This window comes from Anser brachyrhynchus (assembly GCF_964034855.1).
Source record: "Anser brachyrhynchus genome assembly, chromosome: 4".
Taxonomy (NCBI): domain Eukaryota; kingdom Metazoa; phylum Chordata; class Aves; order Anseriformes; family Anatidae; genus Anser; species Anser brachyrhynchus.
In genome coordinates, this window is record NC_137698.1 from 5,044,456 (window position 1) to 5,063,831 (window position 19,376).

Below are 19,376 nucleotides of genomic sequence, written 5' to 3' on the forward strand. Positions count from 1 at the left end.
TTAGTTTAAAAAAAAAACTTCTTGCCAGAATGTTTCACTGTTATTACTCAAGCCAGCAGCGTTGCTAGCCATATATCATAATCTTGGATCAATGTTGTTTTTTAAATGAATAAAAATTGCTTAATGCACATATTCTTGGCACAGAGCAGTACAGCATAGAATTTTACTTCTTGACCTTGTGTTTAGTGTCCAAGAAGCATTTGGACCAAATGTTGCATTCTGATTATTCCTTTTATACAGGACATTGTACCAGTGGATGCCTCTTACGAGGTGAAAGAACTTTATGTGCCAGAAAACAAGCTGCAGTTGGCCAAAACTGATGCGGAGTCTCTGTTAACCTTGGAAATAAATAAGGTATTGTGTGTTCAGTTATCTCATTACTGAAGTTGAAAAAACAGTCTGCTGCTCGGCAGAACTGTGTATAGTCAAAATACCTGTACTAGTTACAGATTGTAACTTGATAGGCTTTTCTCTCTTCTTCTTGAGAAACATCACGGCATTTGTGTTTTCTTCGTTTGCTTTTTAGAAATAACAGTTGAAACTTCATAAGTAATGCCTGGTATTTCAAATAGTGTTACTTAGTTAATCCTAAGCATGGTGATTAAATTTACAGTGACTTTTTTCCACCCTCATCCACAGACTAAATCATGCCTTGCATACCTTCTACGGATAGTTGTTTCTAGAAGAATTTTTAGCTTACTTACATAAATATATATATTTTTAAATTGTAATGACCTAGAAATATGGTGGAAATCAGTTGCTGCTGCTTCACTCTCCTTGTTGGTAACCTTCAGGTTAAAGTAGTAACCTTATATATAAGGCTTATACAGTTGCAAACTTTTAGAGGTAACTGATCAGGTACTTACACAGGTAGGTGACCAGATCTAATTTATTAGTTTTTGTTTCGTTTTGTTTTCTGGTTAAAATGAGTTCATGCTACTTTCTGGCTTCCAGCAGAGAATACTTGGAAAAGCATGGATCGACTTAATTGACTCTGTTCTTACTTCGGTTAAATGCAGTATTTTCCAACTTGGAATTTAATTAGACAAAGCTGCTTCTGGCTGTTTATCTGTTCTTCCTGGTAATCTTTTTTTTCTGAAGAATTACGTCTAAACACAGATACAATGCATGAGTTTTTTCACTGACTTTAACAGTATTATTATGAGCCAGTGGTGTGCCTGGCAGCTGATGACACTTGGGTTGTCCAGTCTGGGGAAAAGGAGGCTGAGAGGTGACCTCCTCACTCTGTGTGCTTCTAGATTCTTTTCACGTGTATCTGTAAAACTATATATTGCTTTGCTGTGGAATAAATTTGTAGGGTCACCATTATTAAGTTTCTGTAGTGTTGCATTGTGAATTGCTTCCCATCTAGCAAAACAAATTCTTTCTTCCTCTACTCCTAACCAGTGTTTTGTTAAATATCAAGTAAGTATATAACATCAGCTAGGGAAGAAAATTTGTGTTATGCTTGTCTCAACATGTACTAAACAACGTAATAAAATTAGTCATGCTTTTTACAAGAGAAACTTGCACACGTGAAGTCAATGGACTTTGTCCTTTGTCGAAGACTCTTGACCAGGTCTTAGTAATGCACATGCAGAAATAATAAAGGCCACACACTAAGTCATAGTGTGACTCTTTAAATGGTAAGGAAGGAAATTCCCTGTAAGATGATATATCCTAAACTAAAATAAGTACTAGTCCTGAGAGAATTTTACTTCTGGATTTTTCTCATTACTTTCCGCAATAAAAACTTCCTTTCTAATATGTTTTAAGATTTGACCTGTTAGTATTCATTCGCCCCCTCCCCTCCTTATTCTGATATTTTTGTGGTAACTGTATGTGGTGTAGGTTTTTGTTGCATTTATTTTTTAATAAAGCAAGGTAACCAAGAGCTTAAAATAACTAGAGTTCCACTTTTTTATTTAAGTTGAGCTTTTTCAAACATTTACAAATGAAGCTTTTTTGTGTGTAACAAAATGATATTTGATGTTATGTGTGAGACTGGAAAATAGCTGAAGTCATAAACAGTGGTTCTTTTTTTTTCCGTCTAGAGACTTTGAACTTTTTGTGATTAAGACTATAACTCTGAGAAATCTTTCATTTACACTGTGTTTTATGGATAAATCATGTTCTATTATGATTAACATTAAATGTCAGTCATTGAGCAACAACTTTTATCTTCTCTATTTCTCTGTTTCTTTGCAAGGTGGATATGCAATGGGTGCAAGTGCTGGCAGAAGGCTGGGCAACACCCCTGAATGGCTTTATGAGAGAGAGAGAATACCTACAGTGCCTTCACTTTGATTGTCTCCTTGATGGTAAGATATTTCTGTTAGTAAAACTGAGGAAATTAACCATATTTCTGGAACATTGTTGATGCTTTGCTGTCTAGTGATGGTGTAGTGACACTTTTTCATGTTTGTGCACAGTCTGAGCTAAGAGAATAGGATACTAAAATTGTTACTTCTAAACTTAAGGCATTTATTCTTTTTATTCCTACCACCATATTAGTTTGAAAAATCAGTGCCTTACCTTTTTTTGCCTTTACAAATTATAACTTCTATTTTGGAAATGTTTTCGCTTTTGAAAACAAACCTGAAAGCCACATTTCCAATTTGTTTTGAAGAAATTAATTTTAGAACTTGAAATTGCAATTTAATTTCTGTTTAGCTCTGTGAGGAATAGCAACAGATTTGTCCTTCAATAGTGATGAAGGAAAGGACAACGAAGTGACTTGCATGCTAAAGTTGTTGCAAGTATGAAATCAGAATTTGAGAAGGGGGCTTGGTTATGTACAATTGTCACATGCAGTTGAATGACTCTACTGTAACAATTACCCTGTGATGATTTAAACAAATATATTTTATTTTGTATTAGTAATGGGCTAACAATGAACATTAGTTAAGGTAGCTGACAAGTGATAACATTAGGTTTTAAAATTTGAGTTTGATTCTGTCATTTATTTGATTTATTCTTCTTAGAAGACTGTTTTATTCAAACATTTAGGTTTTTTTTGCACGCTATATGAAAAAAGAGATGGTAAAGATTCCTGTCTTCCTGTTTCCTTCTGTGTTACTGTTCTCTTACTGGAGACCAAATAGCAGGAAAAAAATGTCACCTGTCTTTCACTTCTATGTCTTTCACTTCTTCTGTTGTCTCCAAACTTTTCCAGTTCCCCTTTTCAGAAGTCTCTGAGGTACTATCCTAGGCAACATGAGGGCATCCAGTTATTTTGGAGTATCTCAAGTTTGCAATAGCTTTTTGGGCTACTTGTTTGGTTTTCATTCCATGTGCTCTTCTGAGTGTCAAGCCAAATGCATTGTACCCTGCAGTTGCTATGCATTTAACTGCTAAAATAGCTTGTAGTTCCTGCCCTGTAATCTTCTGTAAATCAGATTTTTCTATAAAGCTTTTAAAGCATTTTATAGGTATTTCAGATATAGCAATATTAGAAATTTGTAAATTTCTCTTGCAGGTGTTTTTAATACCTCTTCTGGTGCTACAAATAAACTATGAGCTATGAAAAACAGATAACAGTAGTAGGTAATTTTTTCCTATGAAGGAAAGAATTTTCAGTTCTAGAATAGAATAGTCACGTTCCTCTAGAAGCGACCGGATTTTCTCTTCTCAGGTATCTACTGCAACATTCATGCATGAGAATCTTTTTAGAAAGATGTGATTGGCTTAAAGCTACTTTGCTACTTGAAGCCAGTGACAACAGTTAAGTCAAAACATCCTGCAAGTTTCCTTCCTGCTTGGTATGTTAGTGCTGGAGTGTCACAGCAGCAGTAATTTTCCGGGGTTTTGATTCTGAAGAGGGAGACAAAATACTGCAATGCATTTTGTCCTTTGAGCCTTAAATGCAATATTCACATGGATGGACTTCTGCATTATGGAGATTGATACAGGTGTGCTGATACTCTCACCTTAAAGCTTAACTTATCTGAAATAGTCTCAAGCTGACGCTATTTTCCTCTGACTTTAAATAAATAAAAATAAACAAAACAACAACAGAACATGTCACTAAACTACCTTATCTCCGTTTCCAGTTAGTTCATTGGATGAAGATGGGTGTTAGAGAGAGATACTTGTTGTTGCAGTCTCACAAAATTTTAATAATTAACCACTTGGAGATCTCTTCCCAGTTGGAAGTGTTTATTTTCTTACTGCTAAAGCAAGAGGTTTTTACTAAGCATCAAAGTTGGAGTGGCAAATTGCCATCCCTGTGACTGTTGTCAAGCTCAATTTTAAGATCCAGTTGTTTTGAAAATAACTCTGAATGGTGAGACTCAGTTTAGGAGAGGATATGCAGCACACTTTTTCCCTTTGAATTACAAAGGAAGGGAGATAGAAAGAATTACTTATCTTTGTTCTCTTATCCTTTTCACCCAGCTTCATTGTTTTTAACTTCCTATCATGCTTAGAGTATGATTAAGAGAAGGTTTTAAAATAAGTATTACTTAAATTATGGGCAAACCAGCCTTATTTAGAGCCTGTCTCCACTGAAGCCAATAGCAAAACTCAAATTACCTTCAATGGGCCTATGACTTTTCTCCTGGAGAACACCCAAGAGTTTTGCACTCTGTTGTTAAATCTGTTTTTATTATAATTCAAGCAATTGTATGATAGTTGCAGTATTTACTCCACTGGTTTCTTAAATCTTACCCTCCTAGTCAAGAAAAAAAGACTTCTAGCATCTAGCCGTGAAGTAAATGTTTAAAAACGAGGACCACATAACCTTTAAATTCAGATACATTGGGTTATTTTCAGAAGTTAGTAGCTGGTAAGCATTCAGTTGAACAAACTATGCAAAATGTCTGCCTGATTCAACTTTTTTTCTGAAATAGATGTACACTTGAGTCTGTTGTATGATAAACTTACAGCCTGGGCTGTAACTTTTTAGGAGGTTAGATTTCCAAAATATAATTGATGACCATTGCTATGGATAATGGCTTTTTTCTTTCTGCAGGTGGAGTCATTAACCTGTCAGTGCCTATAGTGCTAACAGCTACACAGGAAGACAAAGAGAGACTGGATGGGTGTACAGCAATCGCATTAGTGTATGAGGGTCGCCGCGTGGCCATTCTCCGTAACCCAGAGTTCTATGAGCATAGGAAAGAGGAACGCTGTGCGAGGCAGTGGGGAACGACGTGCAAGGAGCATCCCTATATTAAGGTGTGTGTTTAAAAGTTGAAAAGCTAGTCCTGTTATCTGTCCTGTCTGCGGACATTTCAAGTTGATGTCTATAATTAGTGTATTTTGACACCAAAACTTCTTGGAGAAATAATTAAAACATCTGAGTGGAAACAAAGGTGCTTTTTTGTTTAATGCAGCTTAATGAGTAGTCTGTACTCGGCGTGAAAATCTAATGTCAATAAGTACACATGAAATGAATTTAGGATGTAGAATCTGTGCTACAGAGGAGTGTAGTGCCTAGGAAATCTATTCCCCTGTGGACCCAGATGGGTCATCAAAGCTCCTTAATCAGTGGATACATGCATCGCGAAAGCAAGAAAACTTCTTTTCTGCTTGTATGTGGAGCACGTGAGAATTGCCTGATTTAAATGCCCTTGAAACAAGCACCCTTCCTGGAGAGTTCGTAATTTAACTCTCTGGGGAGTTACTTTCCATCCGTTGTGCTCAGTATGTTTTATTGTCTTGACCTTATGTGTATGTCATACCGAAGTATTTTAATTGTAACATTACTTCTTGTGTTGTTGAGTTTAGTTTTGAAAGATGATGTGAATGTTACATTATAGTTCTGTGGAGCCCATGAATATGTTTCTTTTCCCATTTCTGTCTCTATAATATCTCTTATTTTAAGTCGTATATGTAAACACAGATAAAAGGAAATAAACCTCAAATTATGAGCTTGTAATTAAAAGGGAAAACCTTCGGTGTTTTCTAAAAGCAGCTGTATGACTGATAGTTATACCTGTCTGAAAACTGTTTTTTTGAATTCTTAAAAATTTTGTTATTAATGTGTAATGACATCTTTCACTGACTGAAGCTTTACAACTCCAACTATACAGTTAAGAGTATATCTGGAAAAGGACATACCCTGCTAGATACAAGTAAGAGTATTCTGGAAGATGTCCTCTGTGTTCTGTGCTGATGAACGTAAGACTACCCTTTTATTGAAAACTTGAAGTAACACAAATGTAAGAAATGCTAAGAAAATCTCATGCAGAAAAGATTTAAATGACTTATAATATATTGGCAATATCAGAATGACACGGCTGATACTGATGTAGAAGATGAGAACCCATCTTCTTATGTCTGTACTGGTGTGTATAGTAGTATCATGACAGCATATCAATGAATATGTGTTTTGTAGTATCATGACAGCACATAAATCTTGTGGCTTTTCTGAATTCATCAGAAATCCTTGGGTGTCTGAGAGCTAATGTAGTGCCGATTTTCTCATCTTCATGTTTTTCTCACACTTTTCCCTCACACCTTGGTAAGATGTCAAAATCTGGCATTTTCTTGGGGAATGGTTTGGTGACCGCAGCATCATTTAACTCCAACAGCAGGTCCTCTATCTCAAAGTAAAAAAACAACAACCAAATAATCAAAAAAAGAAAAGAACAAAAATGACACTTAATTTTAACATCTTGACTCGTGGGTTTGGTACACACAAACTCTTCTGTTGTATCAAGGAAATTTGTCATCTCTAAATGACATCAGGCTGAAAAATGACTGGAAATGTATATGAAACTTGAAAGGCTTTTTTGTTCTTGTCTTCAAAAGCAATGTGTTGTCAAAAATCACTCGTTGATTTCTGTGGCCATTGATAGATTATGTTCGGCAGCTTGCTCTAAGTATTCTTTTGATAAAGGGTGAGGTGGTGTTGGAAGATATTCAAAGAATTGTAGTGAGTGTACAATACATGTTGCCTTGATAAAGTGCCGAAGTGAAACAAATCCAAAAGCTGTCTTACTTTAAAGATCTGATTTTATTCGTAAATTAAATCAGATGAGTAAATTAGAACTGTTTTATTTGATACATTATTGCTGACCAGAATCATGTGAACTGCAGCATAATACTGGAACTACGTTAGCTTTGACCAAAAACTGTAAAACATACAACTTCATTCTACTCAATGTATTAACTTTTCCAGCCAATATATTTTTTTGTTATAAAATAATGTTGGTTAAGAACATGGATTACTTGCTTTTCTATATACTGGAGGAGATGTTGGAAAACCAATAAGTTTTGTTCTTTTTAAAAGAAAGGCATAAGTGTGCCATGGATTAGTGCATCTCTTCTGCATCATGGCATAACATGTTTGGACTATGTTTCAGTGATTTTTTTTTTAATATTGGTGCTTGATTTCAGACTGTTAAATGCAATTAACTCAGAACTCTCTCCTTTGTAAATATTGTGCCCCCTTTGTAGTGGTTTCAATGCTCAGAACAAGCTGATAAGCAATCCCAGCATGGATTTTCATTTCTTTTCTTAGATGGTTATGGAGCAAGGGAACTGGCTGGTAGGTGGAGATCTACAGGTCCTTGACCGTATCTATTGGAATGATGGACTTGATCAATACCGTCTCACTCCAGCTGAGCTAAGACAGAAGTTCAAGGAAATGAATGCTGGTGAGTAATTTTTTCTTGTTTTGTTTCTTCCTACAAAGATTTATCCAAATGCCTGCTGCCTCAATACTGCAGGGGCAAGCCTTGTTACAAGGAGAGAGAATCTCAGTGCTCTTTTAAGTGGTATTCTTTGCCTTTTACTAGAACTAATTTTTATAACCTCAGATACTATCTTGCCGAAATGCACAAGAGAAGATGGTAACCCCTGAGGTTCTGATTTTATCTTTCCATGCACACTAGACATGTTATTAATGCAAGAAAAGATAAAGTTAAAATGTGGTAGAAAGTGATTTAAATATCATCAGATTCAACTTGATCTGTAGAGGTGTGGCTGAGTGCTGAGCTTTCATGCTCTTCTGTTTTAAGTCTATTCCATGCTGCTTCTGGGGAACAAAGCTTATGACAGCCGTGCAAGTAAACGGGTGCAAAGTGGAATGCATCACAATTAAAAACTGAGCTAGTTGCTAACTTTATATTGTGGAAGAAACAAAACAGTCTTTCACACTTAAGCAGTTGTTAAGCAAATAAATAAGAGGCTGAGTAATACCATAAAGCAAAGAAGAATTGATCATTACTCCCTTCAGTGTGGCAGCAATTGGCAGGCACCTGCAAACCACTTCTAAGTGTGAAGGAAGGGTTTAACATCAGCAAACTGGTATTGGTCCCGAGTTCCTGACTTTTTTCAGCATGGTCATTATTTCCAGGATCTGCTGGTTTAAGATACCAGTATAGCTTTAGCTATTCTCCTAGTAAATATATTTGATACCTGAAAAATATAAAAACCTGTTTTCTGGATTTCACAGGCTGTGTGAGGTTGGAAGTGACTTCTGGAGGTCATCTTATCTAATCCCGCTGCTGAAGCAGGGCCACCTAGAGCTGGTTGCTCAGGACCATGTTCAGGCAGCTTTTAGTATCTCCAAGGAAAGATATTCCACAACCTCCCTGGGCAACCTGTGCCAGATTCAATTCTGTTTGACTTTAGCTTTCCTAGCTTCATCCCTGAATGCTCAGAAAATGTCTGTGTTCTTTCCAGGTTGTGTGTCCTTGCTTCCATCCTCCCTATGCTTTTTTTTTTTTGGTGTTGTTTTGTTTGAGTTTGGCCAGGAGCATGTTGTTCGTCCACACAGGCATCCTGGCATTTTTGCTAGACTTCCTACTCATTTGCGCTTGAGTTCGGAGGAGGTGATCCTTGAATATTAAGCAATTTCATCGGTTGCTTATGGGAAACCACTCAGTTTAGGCAATTTTGCTGTCTTGTAGGGTGCCTTTATTCATCTTAATTTGCAGAAAGGAGAAAACCTGTTGCATCTTTATTTTTTTTAAGGGTTTTGTAACACGTTAGGATGGCAGTTAATTTTGTTCTTACTGAGCCTAAACTCTTCTAATCCATTTGGGTGAAGGAGATTTAATAAAGCACATTAAATTCCCTTATATTTGTTTAGTTGCAAATATCCATTTATTCTCCTGATACATTGAGCCTTAAAGGCAGGTAACATAGTTAGGTTTTCTACTGCAATTTAGCTGGATAATAAGTGCTCATGCAACTGAAAAATCTGAAGAGATCATTGCTATTGGAGAAACTAAAGCAACTCTGCTCAAGTTTCAAAAGTGGAGGAAGCTGATTAATGGATTTTTAGTACCTTTTTTTTTTTAAGATTTGCTTATTGAGTATAACCATGTATAATAATGACCTGTGACTACTACTATTACACTTAATAGAATTGAGAGCAAAGATTATACCATCTGAAGATTTTTCTCTTGTTGTACAACTCCTGATAAAATAACTTGCCTTCCTTATCTTTTGTCTTTTTATTTCCTCTGTAGATGCTGTCTTTGCATTCCAGTTACGCAACCCAGTGCACAACGGGCATGCGCTTCTAATGCAGGACACTCACAAGCAGCTTTTGGAACGTGGCTACAGGCGCCCTGTTTTGCTCTTGCATCCGCTTGGAGGCTGGACAAAGGAGGACGATGTTCCTCTCATGTGGCGCATGAAGCAGCATGCTGCGGTACTGGAGGAGGGAATCTTGAATCCAGAAACAACAGTGGTGGCTATATTTCCTTCCCCCATGATGTATGCTGGACCAACTGAGGTAAGTACATCAGGAGTTTAAATCAACAGCAGCAAAACCAGAACCTTTTGCTGGTGTGCCTAACCCCTCTGATAGTGCGCTAAAATATTTTGTTTTGTGCTATGCCTGACATTCATGGGCGGTGCTTTTTTAGTGGACAGAGAAGACTAAATTTGTTGGGAAATCAAACTGTAAAAGATCCCTCTGTTATCAACCAGAATGTTCTATATTGAAGGATTTTGTTTGGAAAGGGCAGAAGACAACGTTGTTCTCGTGCTCGTTTTCCTTAGAGTTAGAAGGGCATGGCAATGAATTAATCTTTCCTTCTTTTTAGGACCTGTTTCAGAAGGAGTTCCAAGATCAATTACTGCATCTTAGAGTTGTCCTGAATGTTCAGATACTTGAGTTGATTACTATTAAGTGAAAAGTGTGTATGTTGGAGGGCTATACACAAATTAGGAAAAAAATAAAAGGCTTTGTTTATTTTTTGGCAAACTTAATTTAGAGAGAATTATTTCAAGGCTTTTATAGGAAATAATTCTTTGGCAACACTTTATTTAAAAGCTAGGACTTGGGTTGGAACCCCTAGAGTTTGTGGAAGTTCAAATTCTGACTAGGCTCAAGTGGTTAATTCTGTGGTAGCTTTGTGATAGATAGGAGATACCACTGGTGGAAATAAATTAGACAGAGGGCACTTACTTTCTAGTGGCTGTTTGACTGATCAAGCAGAGCTTGCAGTGCCTTTCGGTCCAAAGGAGGGAGGTATGTGAGTGAGTTACTGTAGGGAATCTTGCAGTGTTCCCCATAGACATTTTATGAGAATTCATAGAAGTCTACTTCAGTCTCATACTCAGGAACATATGAGAAGGAATGAAATCCACAGTCCTTGTTCTGGATAGAATAAGAATTTTCTCCAAACCTATACAGCATTACCAGTGACCTCAGAATACAGCCTGTCAATAATGTGTGTATCCAAGAAATAAGAGATTCTTCCTTTAATCATTTTCTGTACGTTATGTGAAAGACATTGATATCAGATTTATTTCTGTAGTGCAAATGATTTACAGAGCAACAAGCTGCTGTTAAGTCAGTATGGCTATCAACAGGATGGATATCACCTTTCAAATTGTGAGATTTCAAATGACATGCTTCATAAGCACCAATTTAGTGTTTTTCTGTTTTTAGCATTCCCAGTAATTACCTTGAAAGAAAAGAAACAGTTCTACAGGGAAAATCATGTATCAGACTGCAGTGAATTTAAATCCTTACTAAACCATTACAGGTAATTTAGTGTTGTTGAGACTGCTTTAGGATGGCAGGACCTAAATCCTCAGTTTATGCTGTTCCAAACACTAGTAAAGTAAGTAGTTTTTTAAGCATCCTACTATGCAAGTGAAACAGGAGCATGGTATGTCTTAGCTGTAAGTTTGGTGATTCACATAGTTGATTCTATGTTGTGGTGTGGCTCCGTAGTGAAAAGAATATCTGTTTGATTGGGGGGGAAATGGGGTAGTTACGCAGTGCACACATTTTAAAGGTTATATTTTTAACTGTTTTCTTTTAATTTTTTCCCTTGTATGTGTTCTAGGTTCAGTGGCACTGCAGATCACGGATGGTTGCAGGAGCTAACTTCTACATTGTAGGGCGAGATCCAGCAGGAATGCCACACCCTGACACTGGGAAAGATCTGTATGAACCAACTCATGGTGCTAAAGTGTTGACAATGGCCCCAGGCCTCCGAGCACTGGAAATTGTACCCTTCAGAGTTGCAGCTTATAATAAGAAAAAGAAGTGCATGGACTATTATGACTCTGAGCAGTAAGTTGTGTTTTAGTTCTAAAACATTTTGAGCAGCAGCTGCCTTTTCTTCCTCTGCACCCTCCAGTAATAAAAGAGTAGTTTTTAACTAATTTTATATAGCTAAAATATACCAGTCTTCAGAGGCATTTTTAGACCACTGATGCAACTTGACTTCAGCCATGATTTGGGTGCAGTTTCACAGCACAACTTACCTGATCCAACTTTAGTTGCCACTGGAAGCTCCCATTTTCCTCCCAGGTACTGGATTTTGTGTAACTCTGGAACAAACTGGCACAAGTAGCTAGGTCCGCATAAAAATATTGTTACTCGTTTTAATGGAAGGATTAGCTTTCTGCTGGTTTATCTTCCTAAATATTGCTTGCTTGGTGTCAGGTAAGCATCAGATATGATGCAAGAGAAATAATGGGAGACTGCAGCAGGGAGAAGATAGTGGACAATATACTGGCAACTAGCTGCTTGCTTAACAATAATGCAAAATGGTGCCCTAAATCCATTGTATAACCCAGGAGTTTTTGACTGGTTTTTGTTTTTATGATTTAGTTACAGGACAGTTAATTTCATCTTCTGACTATTCCAAGATTATTTGCATGTGGCATAACAGAGTCCAAAACTTACTGCAGGGGTTGCTGTGGTGTCAGTGAGTGGAACGGGAAAGGCGATTTGTCATTTTAGTTTAAACCTCTTTATTCAGATTATTGAAACTACTTTTAAGTCAAACTGCAGTTGAAGTTAGTACTGAAATAAAGAACTGAAAATTTTCAGCTGCTTATGCTACAGTTATACTGAGTATGTCTCCAAAGATGTCACTGGCTTGTGGCAATCAACCAACATATTTTATTCAGCATCTTGTGTTTCTCACAATTAATTAAACTTTAGTAGATGTTGTGCTGGCTTAGCCTTAGTCACAAGTTATGTGAATACTTTATATTTCAGCAGTAAATTCCAAGCACCTGAATTGGTCTGCTTTTATTTTTGAAAGCTGTAAAGTGTTATCTTCTCTTGCACAACTAAATCTAATTTTATGGTAAGTTCTTGCGTTGCTTGGAAATAAGAAGCAGCAAGACAAAGGCAAATTTGCTGAAACCTGACAAGAATTAAAATAGCTTTGCTGTGTGTTACTCTACAATGTCCATATGTGTTTGGAAATTTGATGATTTACTACACTGCAGATGTTTTGAAATAGAATCTAATCAGGGAGGCTTATTTAGCAATTGTAGTTTGCTGATGTTGTTCTTCCTTCCTCTTTCCTCCCATTTAGGCATAATTCCAGTATAAGGCTTCCCTCAGTGCTCTGAAGCATCTCTTTGGATAGTATTGCAACCGGGTGTCCTTTTTTCTTTTTTTTTTTTTTCAACCAAGCATAGCTTTGGGTAGCAGCATCAGACCAGACCTACAAAGTGACGCAGATGGTACTTTTATTAGGAGGAATAAAATCAGAGGGAAGGATACTCCTGACATATGACATGAAAGTCTTCCTACACTTACTGCCTCTTAGACAGCTAGCTGTTGAATACTTCACTACCTTTGTGCCATTCATTATTTGAGATGCACCTAGAAATCCTCATTGCTGTGCACAATAACTAAATTCTGATGTAAATTTTGCTAGTTTTGTCCCAGCTTGTATGCATTATACCATAATAGTCAAAAGGCTGTTGTAGTAGATACTACAGGTATTTGTCCTGTTTGTTTATTGTCCAAGTGATTAAATAGGTTGGTGTGAAAGATTACAAAATCACAGAATTGTAGGGGTTGGAATGGACCTCGAAAGATCATCGAGTCCAACCCCCTTGCCAAAGCAGGTTCCTTAGAGCAGGCTGCCCAGGTAGGCGTTCAGACGGGCCTTGAATATCTCCAGAGAAGGAGACTCCACAACCTCCCTGGGCAGCCTGTTCCAGTGCTCCGTCACCCTCATCGTGAAGAAGTTCTTTCGCATGTTGGTGTGGAACTTCCTGTGCTCAATTTTGTGGCCATTACCCCTTGTCCAGTCCCCATAAACCACTGAAAGGAGGTTGGCCAAATCCCTCTGTCTCCCACTCTTCAGGTATTTATACACATTGATGAGATCCCCTCTCAGTCTTCTTTTCTCCAGGCTGAACAGACCCAGGTCTCTCAGCCTTTCCTCATAGGGAAGATGCTCCAGGCCCCGTAACATCTTTGTGGCCTTCGGCTGGACTCTTTCCAGGAGACCCCTGTCTTTTTTGTACTGGAGAGCCCAGAACTGGACACAGTACTCCAGGTGAGGCCTGACCAGGGCCAAGACAAATACAACAAGACCAAAGTGAAAGAGTTCTACTGGTGTGTCACTTTTTACTATGTTGAAATAGAAGGGAAGTAGCAATATAAGACACCAGAATTCCCATTGCATGGAACAGAAAACTTTTAAAGGATGTTGATTCTGTAATTATTGATACGGTACTCTTTGCAGGATAGATTTGATTTAGATCCAGGGGACTAAAAGTGTACCTCTGTCATTAGCCAGAGTAAATGATTAAAAACTAACTAAAACAAACAGAAAAACACACCAAAACCTCTGGTAAGAGGTTTGCCTTTAGTTTGAGGCATTTTTTTCTGTCATTGTCTTGGAAAAAAGTTCATACTGCTGTTACCATGCAGCTTTACCTTGCTGCTGTCAGAATGCAGACCGTTTGTCCTGTCGTTCTCTAAATGCTGTTTGTAAACTACGGGGTAGACTGGAGTGTGGCAATAAACCTCTAGATGGCAATGCAGATGCATGCAGACTCCTTGAAGAGAAAACCATTCTTGTTCCTGCTCACCATAGACAGAACACTGTGGTAGGCTCCAGACAGAATTAGAGCTTGGGTGGGTGCAGCTGGCTGCATTTCAAGATAGTCTGTGTAACGCCAAAAACATGGTAGACTCCTGGACCATGTGGTGTTCGGCTCTGTAAGGAGAATGGCAGGGAACAGTGGGTTGTCTGGAAACATTATAGTGTCAGTGCTGCTGGAGCACCCTTGGGTATGAAATAGTCATGTTCGTGTAAGTCTTTCCTGAGCTCACCACTTATGTGGTGAAAAACACAATGTGAAAACGTGGGGAAGAGGGTTGTATGCATAGAAGCATTGCTCTGGCTTGTTTTGGAAATGGGTAACTTGATTTCTATCGCGTCTAATTCAATTCCTTGAGGCTTGGATAGTTGACACGCAATAGGCAGTTCAAGAATTTACATCACTAACAGAGGCATGGAAGTTTGCATGAAGCATTTATTACGTGGGTTTCCCCCAGACTGAGCTGTAGGTGAGCTGCATGTCTTAGCTGCTGCCCCCATGACCTCCCAGTTTTACAACAGCTATGTGTCATGATGCAGACTTTTGAAGACCACCACAGATTTTATATCCTAGCTTCGGATCTGGGAGACTTAATCTTCTGAGCTCACAGTTCTTGTCCTACAAGCGAGAACAGTTGGTACGCTCGGGCCTTGAAATCCCAAGTGCTGCCCTGCAGCCCTCAGCTGCCGACTGTCCCTGCCCCAGAGGAGTCATCCACCAGGAATCCGGTCATCTGTAGGGCCACATCACTAAGCAATAGCCAAGGGAGCTTTTCAGAATGATGCGTGACCTATGCATTGGTAACTGCAGGCAAAAGGCTTAAGTCTGTCGTTTCTTTGTCATTGTTCTCTTCACTGTGCCATTTCCACAGTCTTGGTAAATCAAGGGAACAGATCTCAGAAGGCTGGCAGCTGGGTTCTGAGGTGGGGACTGCTGTGAGAACAGAACTCGTTCCGGTTCCTGGGTTTTCTAAGATCCAAATTTGGTAACTCCTTGTGCCTTGGTAGTCTAAATGCAACCACTCCTGAAACAGAACTGAGTGTGGATCAGTAACTGAAGATGACCAAACATGTTTTGGAAATGTTTACAGAAAGAACTGTAGTTACAATGGAGACCTTCCAATAAACATCTGATCTGAGAGCCACTATCAGACCGAAGTGTAAAAATTAAAAACAAAAACCCCATAAACAAATACCTAATGCTGAAATCTGTTCAGAAAAAGTTGGTATGTTTCTTCAGCCAAAAAGGCCTCTCAGTTACCACAAACAAGTGTAATTTGGGATTGGTGGCTTAATAGTTGTTTGGGTGAGCAACGATTCCTAATTCTTTGCTGAAGATCAGTCCTAAAAATGCAGCCACAGACTGCTGCTGAGGAGAAAAATTAAGAAAGGAAATTAGTCTGACAATTCAACACAAAACCCAACAAAATACCCAACACACATACAGCCAAAAAATAATTAAAAAAAAAAAGAAAAACCTCCCTGCAGTGTCTGGAAAAAATAGCTTTTTTTTTTTTTCATCCTTGAAGAAAACCAATGAGATCACTTCAGCTAAAAGGAACCCATAAGTAAGGTTAGCGTAGCAGGCTGTTCATGCTTTCTGTAAAATGCGAATGAAGCATGGGTATCTGAAGAGTAGTGATGATTTTGACTTTAAAAGTCCTGGGAATAAACTATGAAATACGGTTGTCACAGCTGCTTGTATACTATCAAGTCATACTTACAGGTAGCAGTTTCAGGCAAGTACGTACTGTTCCGAACTTGTTTGATGTGATGTCTGATTTTAAAGTGGCAGCAAGAGGTTGAAATAGGCACACTTGATTGTACGCCTTAATTTAGTTACGTGAAATATTGTTTCCCAGTTAACATTAGTATATCATTTAGGATACATTAAAGCACCACAGCAGCTCAAAATACCTGAACCCTTCTGCCAGTCAGAAAGGCAAGGAAAGGATTTGCTTTGCTTACGATGATATTAAGCGCATAGGTTATGTTTTGCTTTCCCGCAGAGTTTTTTCATAACTGGTTCGGTTTTGAACCTAGTGGATACTAGCTGGTTCACTCAGAATGACAGGGTGTTCCCAAGACATTAATGTAGACTGACATGACAGAGGCTAACACTGTAGGGAACAGTGCTCTGTCCCTGTTGAAGTTCTAGTGTAGGTCACGACTTGATACTGCAAAGGCAAATTTCAATCCAGTAGAAATCCTCCTGAGAAGCATTATAAGGTTGGATTTCACCTCCTGACAGATTATGTTCAGGGCATAAGAAGGTGGAAAAGGGGAAGTGTTAAAAGACAACCTGAGATAAAGAGGTCTGTGAATTGTCTTAGGAAGTAATTGGATCTGAAAGTTTGCCAGCTGAGTAGAACGTGTTTTGAAGTCCCAACAGAGCGAAGTCATGTTATTGCTCTATTTCTATATGTTTGCTTCCAGAAAAACTTTTTTAATGAATAAGTGAAACTGTGAGTGCATGGGTCTTTACTGTTGTCGTCAGTCTTGATTTTAAGAGTAATTTCTTAAGACCCTCAGATTGCCACTAGAGACATTGCCCTCTGCAGGGAATGGGAATTTCAGGAAGGTCATTTGCACAGTGCCAGATACCCTAGGAAAAGGTTAGGATTCCCAAGAATCAATGTGTTTGTACTCCATCTGGCTGGAATAGCTGGTACAGAGGTAGTATAAAGAACACTTATTGGGAAGAGACTTTTTCCCAATAAATGATAAGCGAAAATCAGCTGTATAAAGTGCACTATACTTTGAGTAAACCTTTAAACCTGTAGGGAATAATTGCTGAAGAGGAGAGTTTTTTTTTTTCCCTTCGGTTACTGTTTTAAAGTACTCTATGGACACCTTGAAGACGCAGCAGAGTCGAGAACCTACAGGTTTCCTATAGGACTGTGGGCACCTACATGCAGTTGTTTCCTACGTGCAAACTGGTGATAGATAGCTTGCTTGTTTTGTCATAAGAACTACGAGCTTGAAATCTTAGCCTCGAGCACTGCTCTTAGCGTTTAAGCTCATAATGAAGCTTTGAGAAAGCTTTTACTTGTGTAGGCACCAAATATTACATCAATACTAGTCAAACTTGATTGATAGTAAAAAGTGAAATCATTTTTACAGGCATTTACTTGTTTACAGTGTGGCTCAAAGAAAGCTACTTCCAGCAGCTATTGAATACAAATCTGAAAGGCACTTAAATCCCATGCTCAAAAAAAGGTTGAGTTGATTTTCACTGAGATTCATTCTAAATTTCACTTGAGAATGGAATGGCTGTTGCTTTTAATTCCATAACAGTTTTGATGGTCAGACATTTCCCCCCACACACTTCCTGTTCTGCTCAAGTCCATTTTATGCTGAGAAGCTCCCAGTTTCCTCAAACCTCACCGGACAGAATTATTGGACTCTTCATTTTGTTTTCTTTTGTTAAGAAGTAAGTTACTCATAGTCACATTTTGTTTCAAAGTGCTTGTGTTTCATATCACACTACAGCATTTCTACATAGTAGACATAGCACTTTCTGATACTCAAGAGATTTATTTTTGCCATTGGTGAAGGCAGTATTTAGGTGTTATCTTAATAACACCTAAATACGGTGGAAATTAAGCTGGAAACTTGAACAGAAAATTGAAAAGGAAGGAATTTACAAAAAAAGGCAAAAATTACTGGACCATTTCAATGGACAGTGTGTATTGCCAAAGCTCCATGTGAATCAGTTTAGGGATTACTAATTAATATAATTTTTAAAAGTAAATCCTATTTAACAGAAGTTTGGGAAGGTGTCACTTAGTACTTCTGTACTTTAGAAATGATTGAAAATGACTACTTAAGAAATATTTTTATATCCTGAATGTAGTATGTTTCTTAAATGACCCTTATTAATGTTTTCCTGTCCTTTTTCTAAGGCTTATCTAGATTTTCGTAGTGGATTTTTCTTTTTTGGGTGGTTCTCTATCTCTGATTCTTACAGCTGCTTCTTGCACAGCCACAACTAGGGGTAAGAGGAAGATGAAGGAAATGGGGTCCTTATTGAAGCAAACTTCTGTGGTGCATGTAAATTTATTGCCTTGGTACCGTTATTTCACTTGTAGGCCATGGAGGAATTTGAGTCGTTCTGAAATCTTAACAGGCAAGGAGGGAATAAAACAGACAATGTATTCTTGGTGTTTGGAGTTTGGTGTTGCAGAAAGCATGGAGAAACTTTATAGCACTTGCTTTACTCTTATGTTCCCAGTCATCTGAAGACTTAATTATTTTTTTCTAGAATATTAACCAGGCTTCTCATTTCACCACACAGGTTTTGTAGAAATAGTTCCTAAAGAACTCAAGATAACTTCGAGCAGTGTTAGTGAGTATTGGGCATCTCTGTACCAAGGAACAAAATTTACAGGTTCTTAATGGTGGTGACATTATTCTTTCTCTGATGGGCTTGCATCAGCTTAAAGTTTTCATTTTTGTGTAATTTATATTTTGCAAAATTGAAGCACAGTAGGGTTTTTTGCCTTGTTGTTGCACTTCAAGAACCTAATTCAGAGATTGCTCTCTGAATTAAGAGCAATAAGAAAAGAGCACGTATGGCATTGCTGCTGTGTAGATGCATACAATCCAAATCAAAAAGTTATGGGGTTAGTGGTTTTGTGAAAGGGAACTGTGGAATGCTTTCTGCATCTTGCTAACTTCCATACCCTACTGAGCATAGCTCAGCACTTAGAGCCAAGTTCTGCCCTCTGATGCACACACTTGGCTCTTGTTTCTGTCTAAGGCATGTGCATCTGAGATCAATACTTGGCTTTTATTTCAAACAGACAAGTAAAGAATGAGTAATGAATACATGTTGCAAATTGAACAAATGGCGTAAGTAAAATTGCCATATTTAATTTAAGAATAAATCATTTTTCTTTGGAACACTTGGTAGAATTGTGGCATTCTTGTCTTGGTTTTACTGTTTCACTGTTGTGAGGAGTAGGAGTTGAACTTGACTGGAACTTTTGCTGCTTATCACCACTTACCTGAGAAGTTGATTTTAATTTAGATTGTCATGTTAATGATGATCAGTAATCCTGATCTGGGTTCATTTGTAAATCTGTCCAGATTAAT

At 38.0% G+C, this 19,376-nt stretch overlaps 1 protein-coding gene across 2 annotated transcripts in view; it reads left to right on the forward strand.

Annotated features, from left to right (window-relative positions):
* The window catches only part of PAPSS1 (3'-phosphoadenosine 5'-phosphosulfate synthase 1), a 44,196-nt gene that overhangs the window by 23,356 nt on the left and 1,464 nt on the right, over positions 1-19,376 (forward strand). For both annotated transcript variants that reach the window (XM_080590666.1, XM_080590667.1), the window contains 6 exons: positions 241-354; positions 2,210-2,321; positions 4,973-5,178; positions 7,469-7,604; positions 9,426-9,694; positions 11,262-11,491. In XM_080590666.1, coding sequence (XP_080446792.1) covers positions 241-354; positions 2,210-2,321; positions 4,973-5,178; positions 7,469-7,604; positions 9,426-9,694; positions 11,262-11,491 — 1,067 coding nt within the window. The remainder of the gene's footprint in view (positions 1-240; positions 355-2,209; positions 2,322-4,972; positions 5,179-7,468; positions 7,605-9,425; positions 9,695-11,261; positions 11,492-19,376) is intronic.